At 49.7% G+C, this 16,911-nt stretch overlaps 2 protein-coding genes across 5 annotated transcripts; one reads left to right on the plus strand and one right to left on the minus strand.

Moving 5' to 3' along the window:
• Positions 1-1,844: 1,844 nt before the first annotated feature.
• CLP1 (cleavage factor polyribonucleotide kinase subunit 1) lies at positions 1,845-5,838 on the minus strand. 3 transcript variants are annotated; one of them, XM_046644586.1, is made up of 3 exons: positions 5,710-5,838; positions 3,889-4,516; positions 1,845-2,967 (listed from the first exon to the last, which is right to left on the minus strand). In XM_046644586.1, exons 2-3 carry the CDS (start codon positions 4,492-4,494, stop codon positions 2,296-2,298), a joined length of 1,278 nt encoding a protein of 425 aa, XP_046500542.1. In that variant the 5' UTR covers positions 4,495-4,516; positions 5,710-5,838; the 3' UTR covers positions 1,845-2,295. The 3 variants fall into 3 exon arrangements, with proteins under 3 accessions (XP_046500542.1, XP_046500544.1, XP_046500543.1); XM_046644588.1 differs by having other exon boundaries at positions 3,889-4,510; positions 5,710-5,811; XM_046644587.1 differs by lacking the exon at positions 5,710-5,838 and adding an exon at positions 5,553-5,692.
• Positions 5,839-9,681: 3,843 nt separating this feature from the next.
• On the plus strand, positions 9,682-14,486 carry YPEL4 (yippee like 4). 2 transcript variants are annotated; one of them, XM_046644589.1, is made up of 5 exons: positions 9,682-9,859; positions 12,289-12,613; positions 12,786-12,829; positions 13,183-13,291; positions 13,504-14,486. In XM_046644589.1, the coding sequence occupies exons 2-5, from the start codon at positions 12,473-12,475 to the stop codon at positions 13,591-13,593; spliced, it is 384 nt and encodes a 127-aa protein (XP_046500545.1). In that variant the 5' UTR covers positions 9,682-9,859; positions 12,289-12,472; the 3' UTR covers positions 13,594-14,486. The 2 variants fall into 2 exon arrangements, with proteins under 2 accessions (XP_046500545.1, XP_046500546.1); XM_046644590.1 differs by lacking the exon at positions 9,682-9,859 and adding an exon at positions 10,647-12,202.
• Positions 14,487-16,911: the final 2,425 nt, after the last annotated feature.

Consider the following 16,911-nt stretch of genomic DNA (forward strand, 5'->3'; position numbering starts at 1 on the left):
CTCTTATTGGATTGCCCTGAAAGTCCATCTTCTGCCTCCTGATTTCCATTTACACAGTTCCTAAGTGACTTCATCAAAAACCACTGCTTTAAATGCCCTCATAGGCCAATAGCTCCCATGAACTGTCAGCCTTAACTTTCCTCAACCTTCCAGATTCATGTTTTCAGCTGTCTACCTGGCATCTCCAAATGGATGACTAACAGATCAAACTTGACATTGCCAAAGCAGAACTCTTGATATTCCCTTATCCCCTCCCTGCGTTTCCCCAATCTCATATCCTGTCTAGTTGCTCAAGTAAAAAATGTCATAAGCATCTTTGATTCTTTTCCTCACCATTCCCATCTGCAAATCCTATCAATTTTATCTCCCAAATATCCCACGGCAATCAATTCTCCAACTCCACCTCTGCTGCCCTTGTCTAATCCCCCATCAATGCTCATATTGAAACCACAAGTCTGCTGACTTGTGTCCTTGCTTCTGCTCTTGCCTCTATCTCTATAATCATTTTCCACACAGCAGTGATCTTTCCAAAATGTATTTTTGATCATGCCATTCCTGTTTAACCACCTGCTATGGTCTGAATGTTTGTGTCCCCACAAAATTCCTATGTTGAAACCATAACCCCCAAAGATCCATGGTATTAGGAGGTGATGCCTTTGAGAGGTGCTTAGGTCTTGAATGTAGAGCCTTCATGAATGGGATTAGTGCCTTTATAAAAGAGGCCCCACAGAGCTCCCTTGCCCCTTCCACTGCATGAGGACACAGGTAGAAGTAGACAGTCTACAACCCAGCAGAGAGCCTGCATCAGAACATGATCCTGCTGGGGCCTTGATCTGGGACTTTCTAGCCTCCAGAACTGTGAGAATTTTCTCATGTCTATAAGCTATCCGGTCTGTGTTATTTTGTTATAGCAGCCTGAGGAACTAAAACACCACCCCTCTGCCATCATTTCCCACTGCACTTGATTGCAGAAGCTCTCCACGATCTGATCTTTGCTGCCCCTGCCAGCCTCAATTTCACCACTCTCCCCTTGATTCACCACTTCAACCACACATCAAAAGGCCTTTCCCTTCACCGAACACATCAAGTTTTTTTCTTTTTCTTTCTTAAGAGTTTTGCACTGTTTCCTTCCACGAGGAAGATTCTGCCCCAGTTTCACACAGCCACTCAGGTCTTAACTCAAAATGTTTGCTCAGGAGAGGCCTTTCCCAACCACCCAATCTAAGGTAGCCCCCCAGTCACTGTTCCTATCACCCAATTTTAAGTCTCTGTATAACACTTATCTTTGTTTATTCTATAATGTAAGCTCTGTAAGACTCTGTCTATCTTGTTCCCCATCTAGAATGGTTCTTGACAAACAGCAGTTGCTCGATAAATATCTGAATGAATGAAGGGCATCAGATACTTATTCAATAATCCAAGTCCAAACTAGGAACACCAATCATTTGCAAGAGATCAAAGAGAAAGGGCTTTCCCAGCTTCTAACCACCGGAAAGCTCAATTTACACTTTGACTTAGGGCCTGGTTCTAATCAAACAGGCAATAGGAAAGATAGCTGCAGCTGAAAAGAAATGAGCTCTGGAAAATTATTAGATCTGAAATCTCATCCCAAGTTTATTACTAGCCTCTTTAGTCCCTCATTATAAACCCGACACTGACAACAGACTTAACATCTATTTACAAAAGTGCAGAGGAAATGGGAACCGTCATAAAAATTCACCTGCTTGGCTCTCAGGTGGGCTCTTGGTTTCCCCTCCTCTAAGCATTTAGCAATAAATCATTCCAATAATGTTTCTCTAATGCTTAGGGGGAGAAACAAAATTTTAAAAAATTATACCAACTTCTGTGATATGGCAAAAATATTTATTAAAATATATTTTTTCCCCAAGTTTGAACTTTATTGGAAGGAATCCTCCTAATTCACTCTTTCATCCTGGATAAATGAGATAACAAGTACTCTATACAGAATATAAAGCAGTGATAAAAAAACCCGTCCTAAAAATTAGTCCGCATAGTAGCACAGTGAAAGAAATGGGATTCTCCAGGGCCTCAGAGAGTTCAAAGTGGCACCTTAGGTGATCTAAGAAATCAATTATATTCTCATGGTTTTCCTCGTGGGTCAAGATTAGAAGACTTAGGCCGCCACCACCTGTTTTAAGAGGTAGAATATATGCTTCCTACTAGTCCACCGTTTCCTGGTCAGCCTGGCCTCAATAGAGTCTCAAACCCCAGTCCATCTGCCTTTGGTAACGGCCAGATCTCTATACCCCAGGCAGCAAGGCTTCCTGCTGATCCCTACTTAAGATCCATGAACCGGATATCCATGATGAGAAGGAAGTTCTTAGGCAGTGGGCGAGGGGCTGGAGAGAGAACGGTAAACACCTGATGCTCTAGGTCCACACTGGTCACCACAATGAAGCCAGCCACACTTGTCTCAGAAAGGTTCTCCTCTGTGCCCTCAGCAGTGCTCACACTCAGGAGGTGGTGCACCATATCTCGGCCAGGAGTGACAGGTACTAGCTTGAGCTGATTGTCCTCCTGAGACATGCCCAAAGGCAAACAGGAGTCTGGGATGGTGGGTGCCCCAACTTTGTAGATTTTCACATCTGAAAATTTGACATTGAAGGCATGGGGATAGAAACAGCCCCGGAATCCGTAGAAATACTCACGAATACGCTCATCCCTACATTCCCGCCGGAAGTCTTTGGAGCGCTCAACCACACCCCCTGATTTGGGGAGCAGCACAGTGCGTACAAAGTGAGGCAGGTCCCGTTTCAGTTCATTGTACAGTCGTTCTTGATCCAGAACCACAACCACATCCACCTCAAAGGCTGAGGCTGCATGCACCAGGGCCTGGTAACCTGAGCCCTTGACCCAGCCACAGGTGTTAATGACACAGCCACTCACAGAGGCCCTTCGGTTCACTTCACACCGTTGGTTGAACACATCTGCTAAACGAGATGTAATCTGCAGAAGAAAGGATCAAGGTGAGGGGGAAAAAACACAAAAATGAACAAACCTATAGCTGTTTTGTCCCACTTTAGAATAAGTGGTATTAGGTACAAGAAAAATGACATTTTTTTTTTTTAAAGATGGGCACCTGAGCTAACAACTACTGCCAATCTTTTTTTTTTTTTTCCTCCTTCTTTTTCTCCCCAAAGCTCCACAGTACATGGTTGTATATTTTAATTGTGGGCATGTGGGACGCCGAGTCAGCATGGCCTGATGAACGGTGCCATCTCCACACCCAGGATCCAAACCGGTAAAACCCTGGGCTGCAAAAGCAGAGCACGAGAACTTAACCACTCAGCCATGGGGCCAGCCCCAAAAATGACGTTCTTAATGGCTGTGATTTTGACCCCATAATATGGATTTAATTTTTATTTTATGTTTCTTCTGTCTCCTGTTTCACGTCCTAAGTGGAAATCTAATAAATGACTCAAGAATAGGTCCACAGAAACGTTTAACCATCTGCAGTTGACTTATATTTGAAACTGTCTTTTCCAAAATCATGTGGCGGTAATTCCAGCTGAGGGGGAGCAAAGGGATGGCCATACACAGTTGTTTTTTTTTGAGGAAGATTAGCCCTGAGCTAACTGCCGCCAATACTCTTCTTGCTGAGTAAGACTGGCCCTGAGCTAACCTTGGTGCCCATCTTCCTCTACTTTATATGTGGGACGCCTGCCACAGCATGGCTTGCCAAGCAGTGCCATGTCCGCACCCAGGATCGGAACCGGTGGACCCCGGACCACTGAAGCAGAATGTGCGAACTTAAACGCTGCGCCACCAGACCGGCCCCCAAACACAGTTTTAACTAGCAAACTTCTGCACAGCTTCCTACCCTGATAGCAGCCCTTCCCGCCACCCCACCTTCGCTCTGGCTCTGACCTTATTATAAAGCTTGATGTTGGTGCCAGGAGTAGTGGAGCCAAAATGATATACCAAAGGGGCCTGGATAGAGAATCCCTCTTCAACGTCTGCTGGCCGCTCAATGTAGAGGGCCCCCATGGTACCAGGAATGGACACAGAGCCCTGGCCTACATCCAGCTCCACATAAGTGGGACGGCGGCCCAAACGCACTGCATAGTTGAGTAGTAGACGGCACACTGTGGACTTGCCCACATCAGTGGGGCCCACTACCATCACCCGGGGCCCTCGCTCTTCTTCCTTCTCTGCCTGCCTCCGCATCTGCTCCAAGGCTGTATGAGTGTTGAGGTAAAGCAACATAGGGGTATCCTTGGAGACATAAGCCACTTCAGTGCGGCCACTCAGCTGTACAGAACAGCCATGCCAAGTGAAAACTGCCACCTTGGCACCAGCATCAAAGGTGAATTTCTTGTTTCGGGTCAGCTCTGTGCCGAAGATTTCTGCCATGCCAGTCAGCAGCTCCAACTGAACTGACTGAGATGCCTCCACCTCAAAGCGAAGTTCTGTTTCTCGCTCTAGTTCGAATTTAGTTGTTGGCTTCTTGTCATCACTGGCCTCCTCTCCCATCTTTTCCGTGTAGCTGCTGTACCTAGAACACAAATTAAGTATCAGAGCTAAACATAGTTGGGACTCTGTTCAAAATCCTCCACTGGTTGGGCCGGCCTGGTGGCGGAGTGGTTAAGTTCTTGGGCTCCTAGCACTGCTCATCAAGCCATGCTGAGGTGGTGTCCCACATGCCACAACCAGAAGGACCCAAAACTAAGAAAAATATACAACTATGTACTGGGGGGCTTTGGGGAGAAAAAGGAAAAATAAAATCTTAAAAAAAAAAAATGCTCCAACCAATGTTCCCCCCCCCTTTTTTTTTTGGTGAGGAAGACTGGCCCTGAGCTAACATCTGTTGCCAAACTTCCTCTTTTTGCTTGAGGAAGATTGTCACTGAGCTAACATCTGTGCCCATCTTCCTCTATTTTTGTATGTGGGACACAGTCAGAGTATGGCTTGATGAGCGGCATGTACCTCCATGCCTGGGATCCATGCCAGTGAGCCCCAGGCCACTGAAGTAGAGCAGACGAACTTAACCACTATGTTACCAGGCCGGCACCCCTACCTTGCTTTATTTTTCTCATCTCTGGATCACCATCTCTCTCTCTATCCCCACTAGAATGTAAAGGTTGGGCATTTTCATTTGTTGCTGTATCTCCAGTACCTAGAATAGGGCTTGACATCCTATAGGCACCTCTACAAATACGAGTGACTAAATCATTCAGACATAAGAAAAAAACTCTATCTACAGATTGATAGACTTGATTACATCACTTTCATCGCTCCCTTCTCCACTCTATTGGGATATTCTAGACTTAAGAACGCTAATAGATACTCACTCCCCAGTCCTCTTAGTCAACAAGAAAGGGCGTCTGCCATCTGGATGCAAAGAAGAGAATACCGGGTTTGGACTTAGAAAAGAGCATTAAGGCTCCGCTCAGCAAGTACTAGTAGTGTCTTTGGACAAATCACTTAACCTCTCTCAGCATTTTCCTCAACTGTCAACTGGAGGCAGTTACACTTCCTCACTCAGAATGTTGTTCTGGTGCTTAAGAGGGATGACTGGAAGAAAATATTACCTCGTAAACTAGAAAACGCCGAGGAATAGGGAAGAATTATTTCCGATCCCGACCGCAGCTCTAGGTCCAGCATTTGTCCCAGCCTCCCCAGACATCGAAATCCTCCCAGGCCCCCAGGAAGCTACACACAGTTGAGTTCCTGAGGTTATTATCTCACCTTGCACAGCCACGAGCCCAAACGGGTAACCCAAGAAGCACTTGCAGGTAGAACCTAAACCCACCTACAAGCCACGCTCCCACAGACCCACGCCGGAAACAAAGGCGGTTCCGCACTTGCGCAGTGGAGGAGACGCGGTCGCGCGATGCCCCTTGGGAAATGTAGTTGTGCTGGAACAGCCGCGAGTGGTTGAGCTCGCGCCGCCGCTCGGCCTTCTGGGAGTTGTAGTTAAAGGATTGTTTTGATCGTGACGCCGAAAGTGGGAGGGGCGGCGGCCGTCATTGTTCGCGAAGCCAGCCAGAGGAGTGGCAGTTACGCCCCCGCACGGGGGCGGGGCCCGGCCAAGAGGCCAATGGTCACCGAGGCGCGGCGGTTGTGCACTCTCGCCCCAGTGTTCTCGCTCACCTGGAGCCTAGAAAGGGAAAGGACGGCGGGAAGGAGGTGGACTCACGGTCTAGGTCCCACGATCGCCTGGAGCGGGGGAAATTAGCAAAACCCCATTTGGACACGAGGAAACTGAGGGGTAGGGACAGGGAAGGAAAACAGCCTGTCAGGGGCTAACCTGGGCTATCATCCTCTACCTGACACAGTGCTTGGCACCGAGAGGGCATTAAAAATATTTTTTAAATAAAAAAATAAAAGTCCAAGAATTTCTTCCATTTAGACTATATATATGTCAGTCATTATCCAACAACCTCTCTCCTACGGAGTTTTGTTGGAGACTCTGTTTCCATCCCTAAATCCCTGACAGTGATACGAGGCCGATCATCTACCCCGCAGGCAACAGGTTGGGCCACGTCTATAATCCTCTTCTCGCGAGTTTGGGTTTAGGAATCTTGTATTCTTTGCCATGCCCCTTGCTCCCGGTGTGACTTTGAGCAAATCAAAGGCTTAAACTCTTTCTGTAAAATAGGGATAATAACAGTACCCAGCCTCTTAAAGTTGGTTTGGCGATTAACGGAATGATGCCTGTAAAGTACTAAACACAATGCCTGTAACATAGAAAGCATCTGATGGTGGCTCCTAAGTTTTTATTATAGGTTGGGGGGCTATAATAATGCCATCCATTTGTACAGTAGTTTACATTTTTCTAATCCCTTTCAGGTATCTTCTTCCAGCCAGCTTGTAAAGTCAGTTTTATTATCTCCAACTTCAGTTGAGGGAGGAGACTAAGATAGCTGAAGGGACTTGCCCAAGCTAGGACTCAAACCCAGGATTTTGGCGTCCGAGTCCAGTTTTCAACAACAACGAATACTTAGATAGTGTTAGATGCCAGGTACTGTTCTATGGGCTTTACTGTTTCTATGGGTGTTAATTCATTTAATCCTCACAAGAATCCCGTGAAGTATATACTATAATTGTCATCCCACTTTATAGATGAGTACATTTTTCAGCACAGCTCACATGGTTAATACTGCTTGAGAAGCCTGGGAAGATTTTCTGGGTTGCCTTTTTCCCCACTGGCTCTACCTTAGCACTCACTTTCTAACAGTGCCATCCTCACTTCTCACTTCTCACAGTTTTTCCTTTGATGGTTTGCTTTAATTATTTCATCACTCACCATTCACTCATTAGTTCTCCAATAAACCATTAAGTATCCCCTAATCTTTCACCATTCTTCAAAACTTTAGTTTCAGTCTTCTAATTGCAACTTTTCTCCCTGAGTGACCTCATCCTCCCCTGTTTCCATACAATCTACCTCCCAGATCTGTTTCTTCGCCTCCACACTCTCCCCCTTGAGGCAATTTCTCAATCATCTTTATTTGGATATAGCCATCTCAACTCAAATTTAGGGAGAAAAAAACCGTCCCCTCCCCCATTTAGACTGCTCTCCAGTTTGCTTTTTCAACAGAGTCAGGACACATTAAGAGCATCTGTGTTTGCCTACATTCTCTTTCCTCACTTTGAGTCTCTCACCAAGCACTCCTGTCATTTCCATCCCACTCTCAAATAACACTGACCTCATAAGTCTTTTTCATTCTTCTCTCCACCAAAATCTTGGTTTTCTTCCTCTGTTAATTTAAATTAATTGGTATCCTTTTTGCTTCCAAACTTTCAATCCTTGCCCTGAAAACTACTCATCTTCCTTTTCCCCACTTGCCAGTGTTTTCCTGAACAATGGTTCCTCAAATTCCTCCTCCACTTACATTTCCTTTCCCATCTGCTGCCCAGACAAGAACACTTCTCTCCTCTTTCCTTACCCAGTTCTCCTTCTCAATTCCAAACCTCTGGTAATATCACTGAAAATACCCACATTGTGTTTTCAGAATTTACCTTAAACCCCAGAATCTTCCCTGATCGAATATTCAGGGTTCCTGTTATTTTTTCTTTTTTTTTTTAAAGATTTCATTTTTTCCTTTTTCTCCCCAAAGCCCCCCGGTACATAGTTGTATATTCTTCGTTGTGGATCCTTCTAGTTGTGGCATGTGGGACGCTGCCTCAGTGTGGTTTGATGAGCAGTGCCATGTCCGCGCCCAGGATTCGAACCAAGGAAACACTGGGCCGCCTGCAGCGGAGTGCGCGAACTTAACCACTTGGCCACGGGGCCAGCCCCTCCTGTCATTTTTTCATACCCAGTTACTAATGCCTCCCATTAACCACATTTCCCTATCTTAATTTTCTCCCCTCCTTACATGTGAAAAGAAAAACAAACCACCCACAAGCAGTCCTTTCTAAGTAACTATCTTTGTCGCACTTTATTTCCTGAATGTTAGCCTCTGTCAGAAATCAGAGTTTTAATTTTAGAGGTTATGTTCTGTGTCCACATACTTTAGTGACATGCACAGGGCAACGCTCCATGAGAAATATTCTGAGTCAAATAAAACATAACTGGAAGCTGATAGAAAAACAGCATATATTCTCAACATATCAGAATCTAATAATAAATCCTCTCTGGGTTTAGGGATATTAAGTTGAGAACAGTCTTGCAATAACAGTAACTACTGTTCACTAAGAGCCTAGCATGTGTTTTTTAGGCACTTTTTAGGTGTTTACATGTTATCTCACTTAACTTCACAGCTCCATGACGTAAATATTAGCATTATTTAGCAGAAGAGGAAGACTGGGGCACGAAGGGATCAGTCAGTTGCCCATTGGTTCCTGGTATGTATATTGGCAGAGCTGGGTTTCCAACTCAGGTCTCTTTGAGACCAAAGCCAGACACTTGGACCACGTCTGAAGATGCAGCTCAACCGCTGTTTTGTGAGCATCTTCTGTATGCAAGGCTCTGCGCTAGGCATTGCAGTCCTGGGATGCAGAGAGGAGTTCCCCAGAGGACCTGCCTCAAAAAGTTTACAGCCCAGTAGAGAACCTTATGTAATGGAGGTGTTTCTGTTCACGAAGCACAAGTAATTTGGAGGTAGTTGATGAGGTTCCTGCATGTGAGATATCATATATTTAGTCTATGACTCCTTCGAGGGGATTAAGCTGAGGCTTTGAGGCTTGGAAGTGCCTGGTGCAAGCTTAGGGGCACAGTTTGCCATATGTGACAATTAATATATCTTTCTTTTCCCTGTGTCAGGGCTGCCGTCCGAGCTGAAATGGGAAATGCATCATCTTGAATGTGTGTGCCTGCGGCTGACTCTCTGCATCCATCTCTCACCGTCACCAGCCTTGCCACCTCCTTTCGTCCAGCCCTGCCACCAGTACTCCATCCTTGCCCAGCCCTGTCCTTCCCCCAGGTTCTATCTCCTTGGCCACACTGCCTTCCTCCTCAGCAACCAGCCTCACCTCTCGCGCGCCCCCCTCCCCATCCCATACCTCTGCTTCCACCCCGCTACCTCACTCCCCCAGCCCCATCCCTCCTTGCCTGCCCCCTCCCTTCCTTCCGACCCGCCTCCTGTGTCTCCCAGCCCTGCTCTGACGTGGGAGGTGAGGGGGGTGGGGGGATGGATGACTCACAGTGTTATGATGCAGTTCCACAACACACAGCTACATTCACCCACAGACCGAGGTACAGACGAGAGACAACCTCTGGCCCCCTAGCAGCTGGCCACCTTTGCAGCCCCAGTCTTGAGCCCCCAACTGCCCTCCCCCGCCCCCATCCCCTTCCCAATTGAAGGAGCGGAAAGAGAAGAGAGAAGAGTGAGCAGAGAGATTGAGAGAGAGAGAGAGAGAGAGATAGACGGAGATCTCTGGAGCAGACCTCAAGGTGAGGGGGCAGCCCTTCTCCAAATGAAATTTTTTTTCCCTTTGCAAATTTCCTCCTCCTGCTGCGTGTTGCTTTCTCCCCTTTGCAAAAGCATTATTCATCCACCCTTTGTCCTCCCTTCCCCCTCTCCGCTGCCTCCGCTCCTCTCTCTCAGCTCCTCCATCCCTCTCCAAGCTCTGGCGGTTCCCGCACTTATTTCCCGGCAACTTTGGCTGCAGCATCAGGCTTCACTGTTTATTGTTTTGCTGCTGGTGCAGACCCCCAAAGCCCGCCTTGGGAGCTGGCTGAGCTGCTAGTTATTTGGACCATACCATGCCGAGAATGTCAGCCCGGGGTGGGGAAGGGGGGGGGCCGGAGCCTCAGAGCAGATGAGAAAACCCATTGCAAGCAGGTGTCCCCCTCCCCTTCCCCCCCCCACCCCAGAAAGGCACAGGATTCGCACCTGGTTCCTTGAGCCTCCGCCTCCGGCGCCTCTGCTGTCAGCACTGGTTGCTCAGCAGCAGCCCCCCCCCCGCCCCCCCTTTCCCCCACCTCCCACGGTCCAGCCCCATCTCACTTGGGGGAACATCCTCTCCCCAGCACTTAGCTTGCCTTTGTTTTTTCCCTGTCATTTGCCCAACTTGCTTCTCCCTGTGATCCGACATGGGGGAAGAAATGACCCCCACTCCCGGTCCTGTGAGTGATTCTGTGGTCTTCTGTGCTGCCTCTCCTTGCCTTGCCGGGGAAGCACGGGAGAGAGAGGGAGGGAGGCGTGCCGGAGGCTGGGGAAGGAGCCAGAGAGCAGGGACCTGGCCAGCCCCCTCCCTGAGCCCCCTGAAGAAGGTGTGCTAGGTGCAGCGCGGCAGAGGGGAACTTGCAGGCAAAGTTGAAGGCAGACCTGTGAAGGGGATGCCGAACAGTGTTCTGCGGGTGAGGAGGGCCCGTTTTCTGCCACCAGAGCCCAATGTCACCCTGAACTCAGCACAAGGTGTCTTCCCGGGGCCCAGCCGGGGGAGAGGACCGGAAACTGAAGATGGTCTCTGTTGCGGGTCTTGTGGAGACTGCCTGGAGGCCCCATGAAAAGCTGGAGCAGATGGGGTGCTAGCGGCTACCACAGAGAACAGCACAAGAGCCTGTTTGCCCCAGCTACTTCGAGCCATGCTGCCTCTGCTCTGCTTAGTGGCCTAGCATTGCCAGAGCACCCAGCTGGCATCTCTGAACCACACTTGGGCTAAACCACTCACAAGGGGCCCGAAGGCCCTGTGAAGGAGAAGGCAGCACGTCACCTGCTTATCAGAACCAACAGTGGACACCTCCCTTCTTATCCTCTGCCTCCAGCACCCTCAGCCGCTTTGGGGTTGGAGTCTGAACATCTTCCTCAAGATTCCTAATCAGAACCCAGCATTATTTTATCTTCTGTCACCCACAGAGTCACTGCTATTTGTCCCTGCCCCAGGGAGAAGGTGGAAAGAAGCATTCTCTGCCTTGTATCCCAAAGCACAGGTTTTGAAAATAAGAGAGTCCCCTCTGCTGCTGCCCATTGTAGACGCTGCTCCCACACTACACCATACAGCCCTGCTTGGCCTCGGAGTGCTGGCCTCCCTGACGCCGTCCCCATTTCCCATTGCTTCCAGCTGTTAGGTTTGCCTGAAGGAAAGATAGTCTCCCCTACAGTAGGATGCTTAAGCCCTTGACTGAGGGCTAAGGCAACAGTTAGTAGAGAGTAGTAGAGAGAAACTGAGAGGCCCAGGGGCTAAGACAGATAGGCGCTGCTTCTGGGCCGGAATGAGTGGAACAAGGTGCAGGATTGGGTGACAGCCACGTGTGAGGTCTTTGGTACCCAGAGACATCCACCACATTCTAGTTCCCAGAGTGCAGGATCCCAGCCCCAGGAGATGGCTGAAGCAGGGTATGTGTACCTGCCTGCCTGTCCTCCTCTCTCCCATCACGCCCGGCCCTCCCTCCCACACAAAATGTATGAAGGATCGACTGCATTGCAAATGGAGGCCATGGGAAAGAAAGACTGCCAGGCATCCCCAACTTTTCAAAGGCTTTGAGCCCCAGAGACACAGAGCCTACCAGTGCGTGTGGGAGGCAGATCCTCACAGAAGAACCGAAAATCAAGAGAGCACTTGCAGATGACGTTGCTCCCATGGCAGCGTTTGTGCCAGCGGGCTGCTCTCAGTGGAAAATGGTAGAGGCTGCTCCCGCCCCAGGAGGGAGAGATACCACCTCCCCGGCTACGGCACCAGAGGCCTGGAACTGCTGCCAGGCTAAGCAGAACAGACGTCAATCCAGGGGACAGGGAGAAACGGAGCTACTGAACGCTGAGGGTTGATGGTGATGGGGGAAGGAGGGGCAGAGGTGAGCTGAGCCCCATCTTCTCCATTCCCTAGGAGGGGCTCCTCACGAGGTCACGGCTCTCCTGATGTACCTTCTCCTCTTCCCAGGTGACTTCTATTTCTATCTGGTTTACGTCTGGGGGGGCCCTGGCCGGGCAGCCCCCCCACATTTCTCCTGCCCTGAAACACGGCTCTAGCCAACCTGCTCCGCTGCTTCACCTGCGACCGTCTGTGTGGGGGCTGCACGGCGCCAGCCCCTCCTGCCCGCCAGGGCATCGTCCTCCAGCCAGTCATGCCTAGCTGTGACCCTGGCCCAGGGCCTGCCTGCCTCCCCACCAAGACGTTCCGCAGCTACCTGCCCCGCTGCCACCGCACCTACAGCTGCGTCCACTGCCGCGCACACCTGGCCAAACATGATGAGCTTATTTCCAAGGTATGTCAAGTGGGGGCCCGGCACTCCTCTCCTCTCTCCCACCAGGCTTGTCCAAACATCACCTGGAGCTGAGGCAGCGAAGCCCGTTCTCCCTCCTCCATGCCCCTGGGAGATTCAGGCAGCGGGACCCAGGACTACCCCGTAGTCACTGTCTGTCCTCTGTTCTCCACAGTCCTTCCAAGGGAGCCATGGCCGAGCCTACCTGTTTAACTCCGTGTGAGTCTACCTCTCCTTGGGCATGTGTGCTCGTGTGTGTGAATTTTCCTCTGTGGAGAAAGGGGGTGAGCCATCAGAAGGTGGCCTTGCGCTTTCTGCTTTTGCCTCTACTTTTGCAAAGAGGTTCAGAAACTCAGTCTGCACTTCCTTTGTGGGGAGTCTGGGCAGAACTGGAATCATCACAGCACTAGAAGGCCCGGGCCCTAGTCATGCAGGGGTGGATTGCTGAAGGCAGGGGCTTCCAGTTGGGCAGATTAAGATCTCTCCCCATCGAAGTTCCTTTGGGCTGTTTGGGGGCTGGACTGACAGAGCGACCGTACTGGGTGCTGGGTCCTTCCTGTTTCCTGAGACAGGGTCAACGTGGGCTGTGGGCCAGCTGAACAGCGCCTCCTGCTCACTGGGCTCCACTCAGTAGCTGATATTTTCTGCGAAAGCTGCAAAACCACACTGGGTTGGAAATATGTAAGTACCTGGAGAGAGGCCCACCCTCTAAAGTGGACAGTCTCCATGGCCCTCCAAGCCCCACTGACCACATCAGGTCTTTGCACAGTCCAAAGAGGGAAGAGGGATCGGAGTAGGCGGGGGACCCTTGGGAGCAGGAATGATACAGGTGGCACTAGGAGGGCCTAGGGGGGAACTACTTTGTCCTACAGTCACTGCTTCCCCTCCCCCAGGAACACGCTTTTGAGACAAGCCAGAAATACAAGGAAGGGAAGTATATCATCGAAATGTCACACATGGTGAAGGACAACGGCTGGGACTGAGGGGCTCAGGCAGGCTGTGCCCTTCCTCCGCATGCCCCACCCTCCCCACACCTGTCCCCTGGCCCTGCCAAGCAGTCCATACCAGCATGAGTACTGCCCCACCCCTGGGGGGAACCCAGCTCCCACCAACCCCTCCCCCGCCTCCACCCATCACTCCCAGGCCCCTTTGGAATAGGGGTCTGGGGTACCCCAGGGGTGTTCAAGGCTCAGGAGTGGGCAGCAGTCAGGGAGACAGAACTGGGGCAAAGGGATGGTTCTGGGTCCTTCTGGCCCCAAGGTCCTGAAAATCGAGGCGATGGCAGGGCGTAGACTCAGGCAGAGAGGACCTTAGGAGGAACGTTTTTGCTCCACCTCTTTGAGTGAACAGAGGACAAACCTTGAGTCATGGGGCTGGTAGATGCTTGGCCACAGAATAGCAGAGAAGAGGCTTGCGTTGGAGTGAAATTTTGGCCTCAGATGCAGGGAGATTCCAGAATCTCTCGGGGGGAAAGTTTCCCACCCCCATTTGTAGAAGAAAGGATTTGGGGGTGGAAGGAAAAATCCCAAATCCCAGGCCCTGGGAAAAAAATAAAAGAATTACAGGGGTTTCCATTTCACTCCACTTGTTTATCTTGGCACTGATGAGGCACTTTGGATATCTAACCTTCACCATTGGGTGGGGGTGGGGAGAGCTGCCCCTGTAACAGCCCCACCCCCAGATGGCCGGGTCCAGAGCGAGCAGTCTTTACGGGCATTCTCCGAGGTCCAGCCACTGCTCCCTGGAATCCAGTCCTTTGGAGGGGAGGTGGGAAAATAATGCTGCGGGGTCAGGCTTCCTCGTGGCTGCCACCAGCGAATGAAACTTTTGTATGATACATAAAGTGTTTGGGTCTATTTTTAATAAAAAGGGCAACTGTGAGGCGTTCTGTCCTCTGACTTTCCTTCCTCAAGCTGGTATCATATGCTGTCTAGTCACACACATCCCCGGGGCCTGTCCCTGTGTGCCACTAGGGGGCAGCAATTGCTTTGTCTGTGGCAAAGACTCCACTTGAGCTTTGAGAGGGGATGGGCATTCAGGTGAGCTTTTGCTTAGTAAGAGGGATGGCTTTTGTGAGTGGTATTCCAGCTGGAGCATCCAAAACAGCTCGTCTTCCAGAGCCCTTGATAATGAATCTATTTTTGCCTGAGTCCAGGACTGAGCACCTGGAAGAGGCTGATGCGAGAACAAGGGTGTTCTTGCGTCCCACTGCCTCTCAGCCCGGTGTAACATTTTGGTCAGCTCCTGGCCTCACTTAAGGCTAAAAAGAAAAATCAATCAGCCAAGGTGCTGCCCTGGCAGTTGACACAAAGTGGAACAAAACAGCTCAAAATCGCAGCATCAATCCAACCGTGTGACCCAAGTGGAATTTTTGGCAGTGATGTGAAACTCCTATTGTTGTTGGGTCACCAACCACTGCAGGCAAGACTGTACACATCATAAAAATCACTTTTGGTCAGCTAGCTTGTTATTTCTAGATTCATTCATTGGTATTGCAAATATCTGTAGAGCGCCTCTTATTCGCCAGGCATTGTGTTAAAGCACTGGGAATGCAATGGAGAACAAGGCAGCCAGGGCCTGACCTCATGGAGCTTTCAGTCTAGTGGGAGGACAAACAGTAACAGACAATTCCAGTAGAAGGTGTCAAGGGCTCTGAGCAGGGATGCGACATGAGCTCAGGAGCTCATAGGAGAGGCTTAACCTAGATTTGAGGAGTCAAGGAAGGCTCCACAGAAGTGATGACTATGATGGCACTTGAGGTTGAGTGAGTAAAGGGGAAGCGTGGATGGAGAAGGAATATTTCAGGCAAAGAGAACTGGTGAGTCAAGTGGCTCCAGTTAATTTGAGGAAATAAAAGCTTCCTATAGCTGGAGTAAAGGTGCAAGTGGTTGAGAGATGAGATGACACAGGAAAGACAGGGGCCATAAACCGTTTATGGAATCTAGATTCATCCCCAGGGCATTGGGGAGACACTGAAAAGGTCTTGTTTTTCAACAAGGAGTGGCATCATCAAATGGCTGTTTTGTGCCCAGAGAAGAGGCTCAAATAGAGATGTTAATAGACTGAAGGAAAGGACATAAAGCGAACTGTGCCATCTCAAATACTGTTGTTAACATCAAAATGGAGAAGCCCTGTCTGGGCAGAAGGGCAGAAGAGAACTGGAAGACATGGAGGTGCAAAGAAGGCAAATGCAAGCCACGAAGGAATGATGTCCAGCACCTCCATTTGAGAGGCCCCGGGAAGTCGGTCTCGTCTTCAGCTTCTACATGCCTGGTGAGGCCTAGAGATCCGCCTCTCAGGCTCCAGCAAGGGATCTAGAAACCCTGTCCCTCTCAGTCCCACTTCTTGCACCAAAGTTCAGGGCGGCTTCTCCAGCCCCAAGCTCTGACCCTGAAAATCAGGCACAAACTTGCTGCCTTTGTAAAGCTCTCCAAATCTGCCTCTCTCTCAATTTACTTTAACAAGTTCTTATTCAGCCAACTAGGTACTGTGGGAAACAGAGAAGTAAATGGCACAGTCATTGCTCGCAAGTTCCTTGTCATCTCTCCTGGAAGAATCATTTTGTGGGCCTGGCTCAAGGGATCTTGTTTAATCTCTAAGATCAGGCCATGGGCAGTACTTTCCAAATCTTGGATGCCCAGACAGGTGTACCCTTGAGAAGCACCATTATTAAATACCCTGTTCCCAAGAGGGGTTGTGCTAGGAATGGCAGGTGGAGATGAGGTCTCCTTTCTACGCCCCAAGAGCCAGCGAAGGAGCTGCAGGTGTGGAATGCCAGGGGCACACACCTGTCCTTGGGGAGCAGTCCTTTCAGGTTAGCTGTTTCCTTTCTTGTGCATCCCCTTTTTCTCATGGAGCTCTACTCTGGTCCTAACAGCGATTCTCCCAATCTTCTCCACCCACCCTCCAATCCCAGGATGCCTGAGAACTCTTCCTTAGTCAACAAGCCACCACTTTCATCCTTAAAGGCTTGAAACCTTGGAAGATACCCTCATACAACCAGCAGATGGCATCAAAACCTTCCACCCCACAGCTCAGGCAATCTCCCAGTTGAGACAAGGTCCTCAAACCTCTCCAGATGAGGGTGAGCTATCAGTCTTATAGCTAGGCTCCGCAATTTAAGAGCTGTACAGCCTTGGGCATACTACTTAAACTTTCCTGGCACTCAGTTTTTTCATCTGTAAAATGGGGATGTTACTTGCCAAGAAGTTACTAGGATTCACCATAATGTATGAAGCGTCCAGCACACGGACTGCATGTGGAAGTGCTTCCTTAAATGTGAGCTATTGGTATGATTACGA

Source organism: Equus quagga, chromosome 17 (assembly GCF_021613505.1).
Source record: "Equus quagga isolate Etosha38 chromosome 17, UCLA_HA_Equagga_1.0, whole genome shotgun sequence".
In the NCBI taxonomy this organism is placed as follows: Eukaryota; Metazoa; Chordata; class Mammalia; order Perissodactyla; family Equidae; genus Equus; species Equus quagga.

Coding starts and splice junctions, on each gene's coding strand:
- CLP1 (XM_046644586.1), bottom strand. CDS start 4,494: ATGGGAGAGGAGGCCAGTGATGACAAGAAGCCAACAACTAAATTCGAA. Junction 2,968..3,888: donor ACATCAAGCTTTATAATAAG/GTCAGAGCCAGA, acceptor TTTCTTCTGCAG/ATTACATCTCGTTTAGCAGA.
- YPEL4 (XM_046644589.1), top strand. CDS start 12,473: ATGCCTAGCTGTGACCCTGGCCCAGGGCCTGCCTGCCTCCCCACCAAG. Junction 12,830..13,182: donor GCCTACCTGTTTAACTCCGT/GTGAGTCTACCT, acceptor TTCCTGAGACAG/GGTCAACGTGGGCTGTGGGC. Junction 13,292..13,503: donor CCACACTGGGTTGGAAATAT/GTAAGTACCTGG, acceptor CCCCTCCCCCAG/GAACACGCTTTTGAGACAAG.